Here is a 19065-nt window from a genome sequence, read left to right as displayed (position 1 = left end):
CATTTCCGTCTCCCGTTTTCTTAAGTACTTTTAGTACATTCTTTCGTAGATTGTGTTATTTTTATCTCTGGTAATAACATTTTTGTTAGAGATGTGTATGTTTGGAACTCTTTTCCCTTCTCAACAGAGTCACAATATTACATTTCCTATGTCAGGTGCCACGGTTCCCGCCTTTCAGAAGTTAGTACTGTGTGGCCGAGAATTTCCTTTAACTTTACAAGACGAAGTATCTTGGAGGATGGGGGACTTCCCTGGTGGCTCAGTGGTAAATAATCCGCCTGCCAAGCAGGAGCCACCGGTTCGATCCCTGGACTAGGAAGAGCACCTGGAGACGGAAAAGGCAACCCACGACAGTATTCTTGCCTGGGAAATCCCATGGACAGAGGAGCCTGGCGGACTACAGTCCATGGGGTCGCCAAGAGTCCTATACGGTTACCACTGAGCCACCAGGGAAGCCCCTAAGAGTCCGATAAGTCCTAGCAACTAACCAACAACACAAGAATAACCACAGGATAAATCAGCGCTTCCCTAGTTCCCACCTGTTGCGGGACTTGGTCAGAGGGGATGAATCAGATTCCTCTAAAGCGTCCTTTTCCTTTTCCAGCCACTGACCCTCCCGCTTTCCGCTGCGACTCCGGAACGCAAGTCACTCTTTCCAGTCCAGCCCCCAAGGCCGGGCCCCCAGACAGCAGAGACCCCTGCCAGGGTAGGGAGCTCGATTGAGAATAGGGGGCTGTCCCGATCCGGGATGGAACCGAGGCGCAGATCTCCTGTAAAGCACCAGGAGCGCGTAAAGAATGCCCTAGGAGAGAAGACGCACCGAAGAAGAAAAGAACGTACTTTGACTGAGCTTCGGCCCGGGGACTCCAGACCTCTGGGGCGGGCCCTACAACCAGAACAAACCAACTCGTTCCCGGGCGTCTCCTTCCCCCTTCCCCATCCCGCCTTCCTTTAAGCCTCCTACTTCTCTTTCGCTTCCTCCCCCCTGCTCCGGGGGCACGTGGTCCCTCCCTGCTCTTCCTCGCCACAGCCCCTCCCCTCTGGGCCCATCCCGCGGCCCCTTCCTCCCAGAGTCTCCCGCTTCCCCTTTCCATTCGCTCTTCCGCCCCCGCTCTCCATCGTTCTTTCTGATTGGTCGCGCGCACCGGAGTCTGGTTGGCCAATCGGCGAGCGGGACTGGCGGCGATGGGCGTGGCCGCGGCGCCGGGGCCCTCAGATCGAGGCTGCCTCCCCCTCGCAGCCGGCAGCACATTCCGCCGCCGTTGCCGCCGCCCGGCTCCGCAGTTGTCTTCGCCGGAGCTGCGGTCGCGCTGGGGTTAGGGCGGGGGGGGACGGGCAGGGAGAGGCGAAGACCGCGGCGGAGGCAGGTGAGAGGAGGAAGGAAGCGGCGGGCACAGCAGCTCAGGCAGCGGCCCGGTTCCTGGGAGTGTCGGTGCGGCGTGGTGGTTGGGGCGGATCCCGCGGGGCCCGGGCGGGGGAAGGAGTCACCGGCCCGGCCATGGCGGACAACGAGAAACTGGACAACCAACGGCTCAAGAATTTCAAGAACAAAGGCCGCGACTTGGAGGTAAACTCGGGGACGCCGGCGGGGTGAGGGCCGTGGGCCTCGGGTCGATCTCTGCCGGGACTCGGAGTGTGGGGAGTAGGGGCGGGAGCCGCCGCCGCCGCCGGGCCGCGGGGGAATGGCGCTGGGGGCCGGCCCGTCCGTGACGCGTGTGCTAACGCGCCGGGAAGTTTGTGTCGGGCCTGGTCCGCCTCCGCGGGGAGCGAGGTGCCGGGGTACGGCTGGCGCGGCCTAGGCCTGCCCCGCGGAGCCGGCCCGGCGCGGTTGCGAGGGGCTGGGCCTCGCGGCAGGGAGGCCGGGCGCGGCGAGTGTGGAGGAGGCGTGCGTGTGCCGCGCAGCCCCGGCCCGCCTGCGCCCCCAGCCCAGGAGCGGCGGCGGAGATTCCGGCTCTGGCTCCCGCATCGACGTCTGGGGCCGAGGGTGGGGAGGGAGGAGGGACTAGCGTGTGGCGACCGAGTGGGGCTCGGAAGTTCCTCAGCGAGGCCCGAGTCGTCTCCACTTAAAGGCACTTTCTCTGGTCTTTCCGACTCCCGCTTTACCCCTGCCTCCCCCCAATATCCAAACTACAGGAGTCAACTTCTCCGTTGAAAAAAAACACCCCCGGCGTGAGAGGCCTTCCTGGTGATGCTAACAGTGCCTTCCAGCGGCCTGTGTTTTACTGTGGATATAGCTGATGTGGATGAGCAAGATGTGGCTCACGGTGTGCGCTCTTCCTGGCAAAGGATAACCCTTATGTCAGCTTGTTCACAAATCTTTTTACCCCTTCCTGAGAGACCACCAGCTGCATTCTTATCTATAAAGTCCAAAGGGTTATTCAAAGCTGTCTTCCTCTAGTCTACAGTATCCTTTCCCTCCACCTGCCGGTGGTGGTGGTAATGGGGGATGGGGTGGGCTGCGGAATGGCACCATCACATTTTATTATTCTAAAAGGGTGAAAAAAACCCTTCATTATCTTAGATAACAGCTGCTTTTGAGGTTCTTAAGGTACATAAGGTGTGTGAGTTAAAACACCTATTAACAGATATATTAACAGATATAACACCTATAAACATTTTTGATAGACTTTTTCCCTTCAGTTTTACGAGTCTAGGTGAATAGGGGTTCTTTTGTTTGCCTTTTTTTTTTTTTTAATTTTTAAATATTTCCATTCTGCATCTGAATCAAGAGTTTAGCTTTTAAAAGAAGGTGGTCTAGTAGTATTTTTTATTTTTTTGTACTTTTTTAAACTGCTATCTTCAGATTCCCATTATCTGTTCCTGAACTTTGAGCTTTTGCCTGATCGAGATAGTGACTATTTGGGGGGCTTTCCACAAAGCCATTTACTCTCCAAGGCAGTTAATGCTGTCTCAGTGAGTTTCCTAGTTTGAGGGACTTAAATACTATCTGGTTAATTCTGTCATTCTTTTAAGGTTAACATCAGGCATAATTTTTATAATACCTTTTTTTTTTAATGAAAGAATTTTAACTTTATTGAGATGATTCACATGCTATTGAACGTGCCATTTAAATGTAGAATTTATGATTTTCATTGTTTAGTAGTGTAATGATGTGATGAAAAAAATTTTGACTTTTATGAATATTTAAAATGAGGGGAAAATCACAAATTACAAAACCTAAAAGCTTAAATATGGCAAAATTAGAAAATCTAGAGAAATATCAATTAAATGCTTGACAGTCCTTCAAATTTCTTTCCCTTCTACTTTTCTGGCTGCTTTTTATTTTTTAAACAACTTCATTGCGATGTAATTCACATACTATACAGTTCACCCAAATTTTTGGTATTTTCACTTAGTTGTACAGACATCAGCACAGTCAGTCTTAGAACGTTTTCATCACCCTCCAAAAGAAACCCAGACTCACTAACAGTCATTCTGTCTTTTTAGATTTACCTATTCTAAATATTTCATATAAATGGAATTATACAGTATGTGATCTTTTATGACTGGCTTCTTTCAGGTAGCATAATGTTTTCAAGGTTTATACGTATTGTAAAAATAATGTATTAGTGCTTTATTCCTTTTTATAGCTGACTATTCCAGTGTGTGCATATACTGCTTTTTGTTCGTTCGTTCATCATTTGATGGATATTTGCATTGTTTCCACTTTTTAATGATTATGCATAATGCTGCTCTGAATATTCATCTACACATTTTTTGTGTAGACCTGCATTTTCATTTCTCTTTGGTTTTACATGTATGGTAACTTTATGTGTCACTTTCTGTGGAATTGCCAAGCTGTTTTTAGGTGATCCTTATTTTTTAAATTCATGTTCTCCCCTCACTGTGTATCTCTTATTATTTTAGTCAAAATAAGATTAAGGGCTGATTCTATATTAGAACCATATTTGCTATGTGATTTTTTAAAAATAGCTGTAAATACACATTAAGTAAAATGTTTTGAGAAGTTCATTTTGCCTTATGGGCATCCTTTGGTGACTTTGATAACTGTGTGTGCATTAGGAATATGAGTGTTTTCATGTTTCCACCTAAAGAAATGGGATATGATTCTGAGAAAGTCATCCTTTTCTCCTCACTTGTAATTTATCCTGTCACATATGCCTGCAATGAAATAAAAACATCTTTTATTATCCTTGGAGAATATTAGAAGGCCTATGTGTGTATGTGCTTAGTCGCACAGTCGTGTCCAACTCTTTGTGACCCTATAGACTGTAGCCCGCCAGGCTCCTCTGTCCATGGGATTCTCCAGGCAAGAATACTAGAGTGGGTTGCCATGCCCTCCTCCAAGGTATCTTCCAACCCAGGGATGGAACTCAGGTCTCCTTCGTTGCAGGCGGATTCTTTACTGTCTGAGCCACCAGGGAAGCCCTAGAAGTCCTAGTGTGTGTATTTATTAATTATATACATGCCTGTGTCCCTGAAAATACTAATTATGCCCATTTCTTCCCCCTCAAATATGGTTAATTAAATATTTCATGTTCTTCTTTTCATACAAGTCTTCAAAATCTGGCCTTGTACACTTAACAGAATATCTCAGTTTGGACTAGCTCCATTTCAGCTGCAGCTGTGGCTACCTTATTGGACAGCACTGATATAGAGGAGAGCAAGTAGAGTGAGATAACTAGCATTTTTGGTTTGATCTAACATTGTTTGGTTCCAAATTATGGGTACGAAATCCTGGAATTTAGTTTAATATCTAACTTTGTGTGTGACTTTGGGAGAGTCAGTTAATCTTACAGTTCTTTCATCTGTAAAATTAGAGGTACTTGACATCTACTTCCTATTGTGAAGATTAATAGGTTTAATGTTAGAAAGGTGCCTGGCAATTCTCTGAGTGTTTTATCACCTTCAGCTTTTCTTTTTAGGGGGAAGAAGGGGATTTAATAGGATTTAGTGGAATTGATTGTCTTGCTTCCTTATTTGCAGTTGGCTCCTTGTTTTTTCCTCCATGTGCATATATCTTACGTTGAACTTAAAATTTATGGGAACATTTTTAATGTAGAGCTATGAATTGCCCATTGAAAGATAGTTTGGGAACAGGGAATTAGTGACCCTTCTAAAGTAAGAATTTCTGTTAGAATTGAAACTAATTATATGATCTTCAATCTGATATTCATTCCTATCATTTATTCTACCATTCTGGCTCCTCCAAAATATGGTCATGCTAACTTCTTGAAAGATAACGGCATTAAAGAAGGTGTATGTCAATACCCGTTTAAAATAACTTATAGGAACTGTCAGATGGTATTCAAGGTGTGGCTTCTTTTATGTAGTGTGATGAAGGATCATCATTAGTTTGAGATAGTAACCATAGAGAGGGTATGCACAGTTTAACACAGGAAATGGGTAGTGACCAAATTTCAAATTAAAAAATGAGTCAGAATAAAGCAGACCAAGTTCATCTAGCTTAAGTTTTAAATGTAGAGAGGTAGAGGGGAAATTCTCTTGTAGACTTTCTAATAAACCTGCATAATTTTTATAGAAGTTCTGAGATTATCCAGGTTTGAATAGAGCATAAGTTTTGTTAGGTAAATAATTAGATTTTATAAAAACTGCTTTGAGAAAAATGATTACCCTAAAAATAAAAGAATATTAAAATACTACATAATTGGAAACTTATAATCGTCCACGCAACATGAAATATGAAGTCAGCTTGAACTTTAGGAAAAAATTACTTGGTTGGCAAGAGTTTAATAAATTGATCAGCTGTTTTGTTGTTTAGAAATGGCCTTGGTGATTTGTTAAACTGTACAGAGTGAAAGGCATTGTTAAGCTATTAAGTCTTGTTAACTTTTAGAGACTGACCTCTCTCATCACAAATCTTGGAACATATTTGCTATACTTAAAATAACCACTGTCTAATTTTTCATATAATAGTCCAGGTATGTGACAATAGGAAATATCTGATAGAAATATAGTTGGGAATTAAATAATTGTGCTTTCTGCCAGCTTTCCTAGTTTATAAGGCAACCAATTTCAGAATTGCTTCATTGGTAATTTTCTTAGAGATATCAAGATCTTTGTTTTTCATAGAGCCTAGTATGTCAGATGTGAATATAACAAGATTGGGAAGAGTTGGTAGGAGTAATTTAGCTTTAAAAGAATGAAAATACTTTAGAAAAAAAATGTGTAGGTAATTTTTAAACATTGATCTCTTGTATCTGATAGTGGTTGTGGGTCCTTAAGGTATTTTTTAATGTTGCTGAAACAGCATTCATCTACTTGAGGCCTATAATAATGAAATGAGAGCTTGTCCAATCTAACCTTGAGTGATAATTGTGATACTCACAGGTTTAGTTTTAGAACAGAGGAGAAGTTTGATTAAAGGGAACTAACTTCTTCAGCATCTGCTGTATATATACTTTTACTTGTATTCTCATTTCTCTCAATCATAGAAGTAGGGATTACTATTCATTATGTAAAGAAAACATTCTAGAGTTACATGACATAATAGCTTAACATTTAAGGGAATGACTTTAACGCAGATGTTTCAAAGTGAAATCTGTACTATTTGTATTATGTTTAGGACCTCCCTTTAGCTTCTCTCAGCCTTAATACAGATCTCAAAGTTGATTAAAGGGTAAATGGAAAGCACCTAGTATAGTCCATGGGGTATAATAGGCATTCAGTAAGGATATTTTGTTGTTGTTGTTTTTACCAGAGATATTTTTGGAAATTGTGTTTCATTTGTAGACTTTAAACTAGAGAACACAATCCATTTACTTACTGTCCTTTCCATCTTAGTAAGACAGGTATGAAGAAGACTCCCCCTTCTACAGATCAAATGAAAACAATCTTTATATTGGCACCTACTAAATAAGGACAAAATATATGTGGTTGTAATGGCCTTAGTTCAGAAATTTTCAGAGCATTGGGTCTCAAGACCCATTTATGCAGTTAAAAATAAGGACCCTCAAAAAGCCTTATTTGCAGGTTTCTATCAACTTTTACCATTTTAGAAGTTAAACAAGTAAGAATTTTTAAAAATATTAATTCATAAAATAGCAATAATAGAGGAGTTTTATATAAACATAAATTTCCAGCCAAAGAGAACTGATTTTTCAAAACCCTCCAAAATTGGTGAGAAGAATGGCCATGTTTAACACTTTTCTTGAGTCTCTTTAATATATGGCTTTAGAAAAGATAGGTGAATTCTCAATTTTTTTGATATACTCTTTTGGTTGAAGTATATGAAGAATTGCCAGCTTCACACAATAGGCAGTTGAAAAAGGGAAGAACACTTAATAATCTTTTTAGATAATTATAAAAATTACTTTGATATACCATATCATACCATATAAGCCCAAGCTCCATAGTTTCTTTAAAAAGTTAGTTGCAGTATGGAATCTGAAATCACTTAGTAAACTTCTTACTCTTACGTTAAAATCCACTGGTCTGTCTTACCCTTGGACATTACTGATTTTGTAACATCGTGTGTTGGTCATTTGGAAAATACTAGTTCACTGAGTTATGTAGATCTTCCAGATGCTGACACACTTGATTATACAGTAAAAATTCACAGTTAGCATCACCACATAAGTTCATCAGAAAAATCTTAAATATTGGAAGTCTGTCAAGCTCACAGTGGTAGATAGAAGTTTTCCAAAGTTCTTATCTTCACTTTAAAGCTCAAACTTTATCATTAGCAACGAATACTGTAAGTTGTTTTTCTTGAAGCTATAAGCTCACTTTGCTCATTTTTGTGAAAACATCTGCCAGATACTGAATAGCCATAATTTGTCTGTCAGTTGTTCTTTCAAGTAAAAATGATGTTCCATGAAAAAAGTGGCTAGTTCAATTAGCAACTCAAACAGTCCCACAAATACTTTTTCCTGAGACAGTCATCCTGCTGCAGGCGTATTCTGTAGAAATGGTTTGTGTGTGTTCCCCATTTTATCACAAAATTTTAGAAAGAAAAGGCTTAAAAAAATTTTTTTTAATAACAGTAACAATTTTTTTTACTGATTTATCAAGGACATTCTCAAGTGAGCTGCCTCTTTTCTTTTTAACTGAAATACAGTGATTGCTTTATCCACTGCAGTGCTGTACAGTGCAAATGTTAACTGAATAAAAACAACTATTAGTAGTAATTTAAGAAAATAGTTTTGCCCTTGTGGACCCTCTGAAAAGGTCTCACTGTCCCCACAGGGGCTTGTTGACCACACTTGGAGAATCATTGTCTTTGTGTATTGTAGGTTCTGTTATAGGTGATAATCACTTTTAATTGATACAAGGCTCTTAAAAGGCTTTATAGTATCACAGTTAAATAACATGGACTATGGAGTCATACCTTGATTTGAACCCTAGTTCCTCTGTTCAATAGTTACAGAAGTTAACTTAGTATCTTTGCAGGCAGAGTGAATGGTGGCTCTATTTGTATCAACTTGCTTCATCATACATTACAACCAAATAACCCTCCTCCCCCAACTGTGTGTTCCCTGTCAGAGTAACATTTTGTTTGCAGTTCCTTTTGTACCACTGCGCACCATAATTCAAATCACATCACATGAATTGGAGAAGCCTTCTTTTTCCCTTCATTAGCACTCAAGTGAAAGCCTACTTTCTCCTGCATGCTTAACCAAATTGTCACAAAATTACTGATTTCTGACTTCATTTCTCTAATCCTGTGTTGTAAGTAGTTTTGTAAATACTTTATGTAGATTTTGTTAACTGATGGCCCACAAAACCAAATTGAACCAGAAAATAGCTCAAATTCACACCATTTGGTACACATAATGAAAAATGGCTTAAGGCCATAGTCATTTGCTGGTACTATAAGATTAGCTTGATTATAAAATGCTAAACTTTTCTTTTACTGTTTATGTATTATTAGGATAAAATTTGATTAACTATCACTTTTACCCTCAATTAATTTACATTCAATTAATGTAAATTAACATTTTCAATAATGGTGTGTTTTGACAAACCTGAAACTTTAATTAACAAAAGTCAGAATCCTAAGATAATGTGGTGTTTCATAATTTGGTGACAGACATTTTTAATATTAGAAAGCAAATTATGTTCTGCTTCAGTTTCCAGTTCTTTAAATGAAAACTTTAGTTGCCTGGTAACTACTCTTAATACTTGTTTAGTGTTTTTATGGCTGCACCACATGCGGAATCTTAGTTCCCCCACCAGGGGATGAACTCAAGCACCCTGCAGTGGAAGCGCAGTCTTAACCACTGGACCACCAGGGAACTACCTTGTTTTAGTTTTTATAGTATGTCTTTGTGTTTCCTTAAAGTAAATGTTACATAAATTTAGTTACAGTAATTATTTACCTGGTTGTATTAAATAACCCTACACTTTTTGCCACCCATCCTGCCTATTTTCCTGTTCCTCTTTAGCCACTTTGAGCTTTTCAGGTACAGGGGTAAAAAGCAAAATAAAGTTTTGAGATTTTTTAATAATTACTCTAGGTTCTGTAGTAATTATTAAACCCTATATTTTCTGGCTTTCTTTAGAATAGTGACTTTAAATACCATAAACTTTTTCCATAATGTTGATATTAAAAGTTAGGTCTGATAGCTTTAGGCTGAAAAGGCTGGTTTTTTTAATATTCAGAGCACAACTTGAATTAGTTTAAGCACAATGAGGGAATCTGGCTCTTAAAAACCAGGAAGTTCAGAGCTGTAGCTCACTTTGTAAGAGCTCTAATGAAAGTCTAGGGAAGGACTCTGATCAAGATTTGATTGCATGCTTGTACCTGAATTTAGTCAGTGTGGGCAGAGGAATATGGCTTTGTAATTGGCCAGTACAAAGTCATGTGCCACAGACCAGGTGTGTGTGGGGGGGTGGTGGGGATTGATTGGGAAAGGTGTTGGTGTGGTGGTTTCGTTGCTAAAGTTGTGTCTGACTCTTTGCAACCCCATGGACTGTAGCCCGCCAGGCTCCTCTGTCCATAGGATTTCTTGGCAAGAATACTAGAGTATTTCCTTCTCTAGAAAATACTGCCATTTCCTTCTCCAAGGGATCTTCCTGACTCCAGGATCAAACCTGCAGACCCGCATCTCCTACATTGCAGACACATTCTTTTACTGCTGAGCCACCAGGGAAGCCCCAATTAAACCACAGGTTTCCCTGAATCAGAGGCCTATCTGTTTCAAGGAAAAAGGAAGAAAAAGCCTATTGAAGATAAGTATAAAGCACTACCATACAGTATAGATGTAGAATGGTTTCTTATTTTGCCTTTGACTTTTATATAGAGATGTTCATTCACAGGTATAGCTACAGATTTGAGTTCATCTTTTTTTTTTACATAGATGTTTGTAAAAACTATTTGTAGTAGCCTCAAATTGGAAACATCTAAACATTCATTAGCAGGTTAATGGACAGTCTGTGGTATATACATACAATGGGTTAGCTCAGCAATAAAAACAAATGATTGATACAGGCAAAATGTGACTCTCAAAACTATCATACTGAATGAAATAAGCTGGACCAAAAAAGAATATACACTATAATTTTGACTTCATTTGTTGATCAACTATTTTCTTAAACATCTTATATCAGTGTTCACATTGTTTTCTCTTAATGTCTTGAATAATTTTTCTCAATTCCCTTTTGTTCCCCAGCTTTAAAATAGTAACAGTATTATCTTTAAATTATGAAAAAGCTTATTTAGGACCAATAAACAAATGCAGTGTATGATCAAGATCATTAATCATTAAGCTGAAAACCATAATGAGATACCACTTCCTACTAGTATAGCTGTAAGCAAAAAAATAAACCAGTGTTGGTGATGATGTAGAGAAAGTAGAACCCTCATACATGGCTAATGAGAATATAAAATGGTTCAGCTACTTTGGAATGCAGTTTGGCAGTTCCTCAAAAAGTTAAACAGTTAACATGTGACCCAGCAGTTCCACTCCTAGGTATAAACCCAAGAGAATTGAAAACAAGTGTCTGCACGAAAACTTGACCAAGAATGTTTGTAGTAGCATTATCTAAAATAGGCAAAACATGGAAACAACCTAAATATCCATCAACTCAAGAATTGATAAACAAAATGTGGTATATGCATACAGTGGAATATTATTCTACCATAAAAAGAATTTAACTACTGCTGCAGATTACTACATGGGTGAACCTTGAAAACATTATGGTACCTGAAAGAAGCCAATTAGAAAAAATCACATATTCTATAATTCCAATTATATGAAATGTCCAGGATAGGGAAATCCAAAGAGACCAAGTAGATTAGTAGTTGCCAAGGCCTGGGTTAAGAGGCAAATGGGAAATGGCTGCTAATAGCCATGGGGCTTTTTGTGGTGAAAATTATGATCTGGAATTAGATGGTGGTGATTGATGTGCAACTTTGTGAATATACTAAAAACCACTGAATTTTACATTTTGAATAGTAAATTGTGTCGTGTGTGGTTTATATCCCAATAAAGTTGTAGCTTAATTAAGAGAAATAAGTAGGGATTACGGTAACTTTCTACTGCCTAAGGGTCACAGATAAACTGTTGGCAGCTCTTTTTCACTTAACTTCTTCATCTACTCTTCCCTGAATTGAATTCATTTGTTCAGCAAATATTTATTTAGTTTCTTTGTCTGAGGTTCTGTTGTAAGTGAGGCTTGAGCAATGAGTAACACAGGCTAAATTCCTCTTTTCATGGTTTTTGCATTCTAGCAGGTCACGATTTCTCAGAGCCCTGCTCTGAACTGACTCTGTGGGGATATTTAGCCACTGTGAGCTAATGTTGTAGATAGCTTATTTTTCTTTCCTAAACTCAAATTTATAATAAATAATATACCTCAGATTTGAAGAGAACATCTTAAATGTTTGCCATTCAGTAACTCTTCCCTTGAGATTTGTGGAAAAGGTTGACTTCAAGAATGAGAAGACCTAGGATTGCATCTCATTAGCTATATGCCATTAGGAAAGCTTTCTCATAATTTTTTTTTTAGCCTCAATTTCTGTAAAATTGAGGGAAATTAATGTAAAATTGATTCTGGAAAAGATTGAAGGCAGAAGGAGAAGAGTGTGACAGAGGATGAAATAGCTGTATGGCATCACCGATTCCATGAACATGAACTTGGGCAAACTCCAGGAGATGGTGAGGGACAGGGGGGCCCGGCATGCTGCAGTTCATGTGGTGGCAAAGAGTCAGACCCTACTAGCAACTGAACAACAAATTCTGTAAAATTAAAGTCTCACTTTAGTGGATACTTACTTTGATTAAGCTTTTAAGAATGCAAGGAACAGGGAATTCCTTGGCAATTTAGTGGTTAGGACTTGATGCTTTCACTGCTGAGGGCCCGGGGTTCAGTCCCTGGTTGGGGAATTATGATTACATAAGCCGCAAGGCACAGCCAAATAAAAAGAAAAAAAGCAAGGAACACCCTATTCAGACTATGTCAAATAAGCGTGAGGCATTAGGAAAATTAAGGAACCAGTGTTCACATTATCCAAGATTATTTCAGGTAGGAATGTCTTGGTAGGAATTCCTGGATCTTTGCTCTGCTGCTCTGCCAGCCACTAATTCAGCTGGTAAATTGTATTTTTCCTAGATTCCGACTCTTATAGTCTTTATGTAACTTTTGTGTTGAATTGCTCACAGAATCTGCTTGCACTAATAAGCTGTGTCCAAACTGAGGCAGATTGTTTTTACTGCTGGCCTGATTATGAATTGGCTTTTCCCCTTCACCTCCCCACCTGTCATGTGTGGGGTCAGGGAAAGTGGGTGTCACATAAGTAACATTCTTTGCTGATTTTGCAACAACATCCCTGGAAAGAAGTTTCTTTTAGATAATGTTTTTTAAGTTTGATACTAGTTAATGTCAGTCCATTCTTACTTTTCTGTTAACTTTCTCCTCACTATTAAAATCTTGGGCAAATCATTATTACCTTGTTATTATCTCATATTCACAGTGGTTGCCTTATTTCTGCTATTGCTCTTCTCTAATTCATAATAAACCAGCATGATTCTTTAAAAATAAATAAATCCAGTCACACTGCTCTACTTCAGTTGCATCCCACCACATTTAGCTTACAAACTCCTTACTGAGACCTTTAAGGCCTTGCTACATCTGGTGCTTGTCTCCTCCTTCTACCTCACTCAATTTATTATCTCCCCTTACTATTCTCTCATTCATCTTTTAATTTCTCTAACAGAATAATAGTCCTCTCTTCAGGCCTTTTACACATGCCTTTCTGTCAGAACACCCTCCCCACTCCCTTCACCTGCTTGGTTATTTCTCATCTTTTGAATCTTCAATATCATTTACCTGAAGAGGCCATCCCTGAACAAGCTTGTTGAAAGTTAAATCCTTCTGTTGTTTTCCTTAAGAATATTTAGCATAATTTGTTAGTGTATTAACTCAGTGTTCATTTCTCCCATCAGACTGTAAGCTCCCTGAGAGTATGTACCTTGTCTATTTTGTACACCACTCTCTTCTGAATTCTCATCACAGAGCCTGGCATATAAGTAGCACTTAAACAGTATTTCTGGGAATCAAATGAAACTTTAAAAACAAAAAGCCATGGACTCTGAAGTTAAACTCTGAAGGTTAAAATTAGCGACTAAATGAAAAATTTTTTTTCAAATGAAGTTAATTTTTTTCTCTTGGAATGGTAATGGCATGGTAATTGTAGAAGTTGGAATAGGAAAAATAAAATAATCCTCTATAACCTTGCTGCTATTATCTTTTGTGATGTTTTCTTTTTCTTGTGTACATTTTTCAAGTATGTTTGGCCTTAATTTGGATTTGTAGTTGGAATATAGCAAAGTTTTTCAGCCTTGGCACAGTTGGCATCTTCAGCCAGGTAATTCTTTGTTGTGGGAAACTTCCCGTTGTAGAATATTTAGCAGTATCCCTTGCCTCTGTCCATTTGATGCCAGTAACATATCTATCTGTTCCCTCTCATCTGCAAGTTGTAAAAAATCAAAATTGTCTCCAGAAATAGCCATATGTCCCACAGGTGACAAAATCATCCTGGGTGAGAACCCCTGGAGCGTAGTCTTGTGGGTATAGAATTAACAAAACACCAAGAAGGAACAACCTGAAAAGGAAACTGAGAGGCATACCCATTTACAATAGCATTGAAAGGAATAAATTGCTTAGGAATAAAACTAACCAATGAGAAGAAAAACTTTTACATGGGAAACTGTAAAATGTTGCTGAAAGAAATTAAAGAGGACACAAATAGAGACATAACTGTATTCATGAATTAAAAGACTTATTATTGTTAAATGTCAGTACTACCCAAAGTGATCTACAGATTTAATGCAATCTCTAGCAAAATCTAAATTGTGTTATTTGTAGAAAAATCCATCTTAAAATTTATATGGAATCTAATGGGCCTAAATAGCCAAAAATAATCTTGGGAAAAAAAGAGATAAAGTTGGAGATGTCATATTTCTTGGTTTTAAAACTTAGTATTATACAAAACTACAGTAGTAAAAACTGTAGGATTTGCACAAAATCAGGCATATATACCAGTGGGATAGAATGGGGAGCCCTCAAATAACCCTTGCATATATGGGCACATGATTTTTGGTGAGAGTATCAAGAGCATTCAATGGACATTCAAAAGACCGGCTTTTCAACAAATGGTGCTGAGAAAATTTGATATCCACAAGCAAAAGAATGAAGTGGGACATTCACCTAACACCATATAAAAAAATTAACTCAGAATGTACCAAGGGCATAAATAAAAGACAAAACCATAAAACTGTTAGAGGAAAACATAGGACAAAGGCTTCATGACATGGATTTAGCAATAATTTCTTGGATATGACACCAAAGGCAGAGGTAACAAAAGAGAAAATAGATAAATTGAACTACATAAAACTTGAAGATTTCTGTACATAAAAGGACCTGGCCAACATAGTGAAAAGGCAGCTGGCAGAATGGGAGAAAATATTTGCATATCTAATATGTGATTAATATCTTGAATATATAAAGAATTCTTACAGCTCAATAATAAACCATTTTTAAATGGGCAAAGGATTTGAATAAACATTTCTCCAAGGAAAATAGATACAGATGGCAGGAAAGAATCCGTCTGCCAATTCAGGAGACGCAAGTTTGATCCCTGGGTCAAAGATCCCCTGGAGAAGAAAATGGCAACCCACTCCAGTATTCTTGCATGGGAGATCCTATGGAAAGAGGACCCTGGTGGACTACAGTCCATGGTCACAAAGAGAGTCAGACACGACTTAGCAACTGAACAACAGCGTATGAGAAGATTCTCAGCGTTACTAGTTGTTGAGGAAGTGGAGATCAGAATCACAGGGGGAAAACCACCTCATGTTTAGAATGACTGCTTAAAAAACAAAATAACAAGTGTTGATGAAGATGTGGAGAAATTGGTACTCTAGTACACTGTTGGTAAGAATGCAAAATGGTTCAGCCACTGTGGAAAATGATATGCTGATTCCTCAAAAAATTAAAAATAGGGTTACCATATGACCCAGCAGTTCTACCTCTGAGTTAGGAATATACCCAAAAGAATTGGAAAAGACTTGAAAGAGATATCTGTACACTTGATATATATATTTGTACACTTAATATCTGTAGCAGCATTATTTATAGTAATCAAAACATAGAAGCAAACCATGTGTTGTTCAGTGGGTAAATGGACAAATAAAATGTGGTATACGCATACAATGAAATATTCTGACCTAAGAAGAAAGAAAATTCTGGTACATGTTACAATGCGGATAAAACTTAAGGCCATTATGTTCAGTCACAAAGAGCAAAAATTAATATAATTCCACTTATATTAGGTAAAAGGTGGAGAAGCTCTATACAGTCACCAAAAACAAGACCGGGAGCTGACTGGCTCAGATCATGAACTCCTTATTGCCAAATTCAGACTTAAATTGAAGAAAGTAGGGAAAACCACTAGACCATTCAGGTATGACCTAAATCAAATCCGTCACGATTACACAGTGGAAGTGACAAATAGATTTAAGGGACTAGATCTGATAGACGGAGTGCCTGATGACCTATGGACCAAGGTTCCTGACATTGTAGAGGAGACAGAGATCAAGACCATCCCCAAGAAAAAGAAATGCAAAAAAAAGCAAAATGGCTGTCTGGGAAGGCCTTACAAATAGCTGTGAAAAGAAGAGAAGTGAAAAGCAAAAGAGAAAAGGAAAGATATAAGCATCCGAATGCAGAGTTCCAAAGAATAGCAATAAGAGATAAGAAAGCCTTCCTCGGTGATCAGTCCAAAGAATTAGAGGAAAACTATAGAAAAGGAAAAACTGGAGATCTCTTCAAGAAAATTAGAGGTACCAAGGGAACATTTCATGCAAAGATGGGCTCAATAAAGGACAGAAATGGTATGGACTTCACAGAAGCAGAAGATATTAAGAAGAGGTGGCAAGAATACACAGAAGAACTGTACAAAAATGATCTTCATGGCCCAGATAATCATGATAGTGTGATCATTCACTTAGAGCCAGACATCCTGGAATGCAAAGTCAAGTGGGCCTTAGAAAGCATCACTATGAACAAAGCTAGTGGGGGTGATGGAATTCAAGTTGAGCTATTTCAAATCCTAAAAGATGATGCTGTGAAAGTGCTGTACTCAATATACCAGCAAATTTGGAAAATTCAGCAGGGGCCATAGGACTGGAAAGTGTCGGTTTTCCTTCCAATCCCAAAGAAAGGCAATGCCAAAGAATGTTCAAACTACCGCACAATTGCACTCATCTCACACGCTAGTAAAGTAACGTTCAAAATTCTCCAAGCCAGGCTTCAACAATACGTTAACTATGAATTTCCAGATGTTTAAGCTGGTTTTAGAAAAGGCAGAGGAACTAGAGATCAAACTGTCAACATCCGTTGGATCATCGAAAAAGCAAGAGTTCCAGAAAAACATCTGCTTTATTGACTATGCCAAAGCCTTTGACTGTGTGGATCACAACAAACTGGAAAATTCTTCAAGAGATGGGAATACCAGACCTCTTGGCCTGCCTCTTGAGAAATCTGTATGCAAGTCAGGAATCAACAGCTAGAACCAGACATGAAACAACAGACTGGTTCCAAATCGGGAAAGGAGTACGTCAAGGCTGTATATTTTCACCCTGCTTATGTAACTTACATGGAGAGTACATAATGAGAAACGCTGGGCTGGATGAAGCACAAGCTGGAGTCAAGATTGCCAGGAGAAATATCAATAACCTCAGATATGCAGATGACACCATCCTTAATGGCAGAAAGCAAAGAAGAACTAAAGAGCTTCTTGATGAAAGGGAAAGAGAGTGGAAAAGGTGGCTTAAAACTCAGCATTCAGAAAACTGACATCATGGCATCTGGTCCCATCACTTCATGGCAAATAGATGGGGAAACAGTGTAAACAGTTACAGATTTTATTTTGGGGGGGCTCCAAAATCACTGCAGATGGTGACTGCAGCCATGAAATTAAAAGATGCTTGCTCCTTGGAAGAAAAGTTATGACCAACCCAGAGAGCATATTAAAAAGCAGAGACACTACTTTGCCAACAAAGGTCCATCTAGTCAAAGTTATGATTTTTCCAGTGGTCATATATGGATGTGAGAATTGGAGTGTAAAGAAAGCTGAAAGCTGAAGAATTGATGCTTTTTCAACTGTGGTGTTGAAGAAGACTCTTGAGAGTCCCTTGAACTGCAAGGAGATCCAACCAGTCCTTCCTAAAGGAAATCAGTCCTGAATACTCATTGGAAGGATTGATGTTGAAGCTGAAACTCTAGTAATTTGGCCACATGATGTGAAGAACTGACTGATTTGAAAAGACCCTGGTGCTGGGAAAGATTGAAGGCAGGAGGAGAAGGGGACGACAGAGGATGAGATGATTGGATGGCATCACTGACTTGATGGACATGGGTTTGGGTAGACTCCGGGAGTTGGTAATGGACAGGGAGGCCTGGTGTGCTGCAGTCCACAGGGTCGCAAAGAGTCTTGACACAGCTAAGCGACTGAAGTGAAGTGAACTGAATAATAGCAAAATTCATAGAAACAGAAAGTAACTTAATGGTTGCTGGGCCAAAAAGGAAATATGGAATTGTTTAGTAGGTATGGAAAGAAAATGAAAGTCGCTCAGTCGTGTTTGACTCTGCGACTCCTTGGATTACACAGTCCATGGAATTCTCCAGGCCAGAATAGTGGAGTGGGTAGCCTTTCCCTTCTCCAGGGGATCTTCCCAACCCAGATATGGAGTTTTAATTTAAAAATGGGTATGATAGTAAATTTTATGTCATGTATATTGTAAGTTTAAAAGAAAAGAAAAAACACTTGACAACAAATGTTAGGATGTTGAGCAGGGGGAACTCTCATTTATTTCTGGTGGGAATACAAATTGGTACAGTCACATTGAAAGACAGTTTGGCAGGGGGTCTTACAAAACTGAACATAACTCTTGCCATACAATTCATTAATCACACTGGTATTTATGCAAATGAAGGTAAGTAACTATGATACATCCAGACAGTGGAATATTACTCAGCATTAAGAAAAAATGTTCTACCAAGCTATGAAAAGACATGGAGGAAGCTTAAATATATACTATTAAATGAATGATGCCAGTCTAAAAGGATCACCTGTTGTATCACTCCAACTATGTTACATTCTGGAAAAGCCAAAACTGTAGAGACAATAAAAGATGAGTGTTTCCAGAGATTATAGGCAGAGTAGGACAGTGAAACTAATCTGTATGGTACTGTGATGATGCATGTGTGCTCAGTCACCTTAGACATTTCTGACTGTGACCCTGTGGACCATAGCCTGCCAGGCTCCTCTGTCCATGGGATTCTCCAGGTAAGGATACTGGAGTGAGTTGCCATTTTCTTCTCCAGGGGATCTTCCCGACCCAGGGGTCAAACCCGGGTCTCTTATTTTTCCTGCATAGGCAAGTAGGTTCTCAGCCCTAGCGCCACCTGAGTGGATACATGTTATTTTACATTTGCCAAAACTTGTAGAATGTGCCCTAATGTCAACTATGAATTTTGGGTGATAGTGATATGTCTTAGGTTCATCATTTGTAACTAAGGTGTCAACCTGGTTCAGGATGTTAATAGTGGAAGAAGGGCTAGGAATACATGAGAACT

General features: G+C 39.2%; 1 protein-coding gene across 1 annotated transcript in view; it reads left to right on the top strand.

Annotated features, from left to right (window-relative positions):
• The first annotated feature begins 1214 nt into the window (after positions 1-1214).
• Positions 1215-19065, top strand: part of KPNA4 (karyopherin subunit alpha 4) — a 62092-nt gene continuing 44241 nt past the window's right edge. The window contains exon 1 of the mRNA XM_086392603.1: positions 1215-1567. Coding sequence (XP_086248729.1) covers positions 1499-1567 — 69 coding nt within the window. The 5' untranslated portion in view covers positions 1215-1498. The remainder of the gene's footprint in view (positions 1568-19065) is intronic.

Source organism: Bos grunniens, chromosome 1, assembly GCF_055505025.1.
Source record: "Bos grunniens cultivar Pamir isolate PY7600 chromosome 1, Bosgru_T2T1.0, whole genome shotgun sequence".
In the NCBI taxonomy this organism is placed as follows: Eukaryota; Metazoa; Chordata; class Mammalia; order Artiodactyla; family Bovidae; genus Bos; species Bos grunniens.
This window is presented reverse-complemented; position numbering and strand designations above follow the sequence as displayed.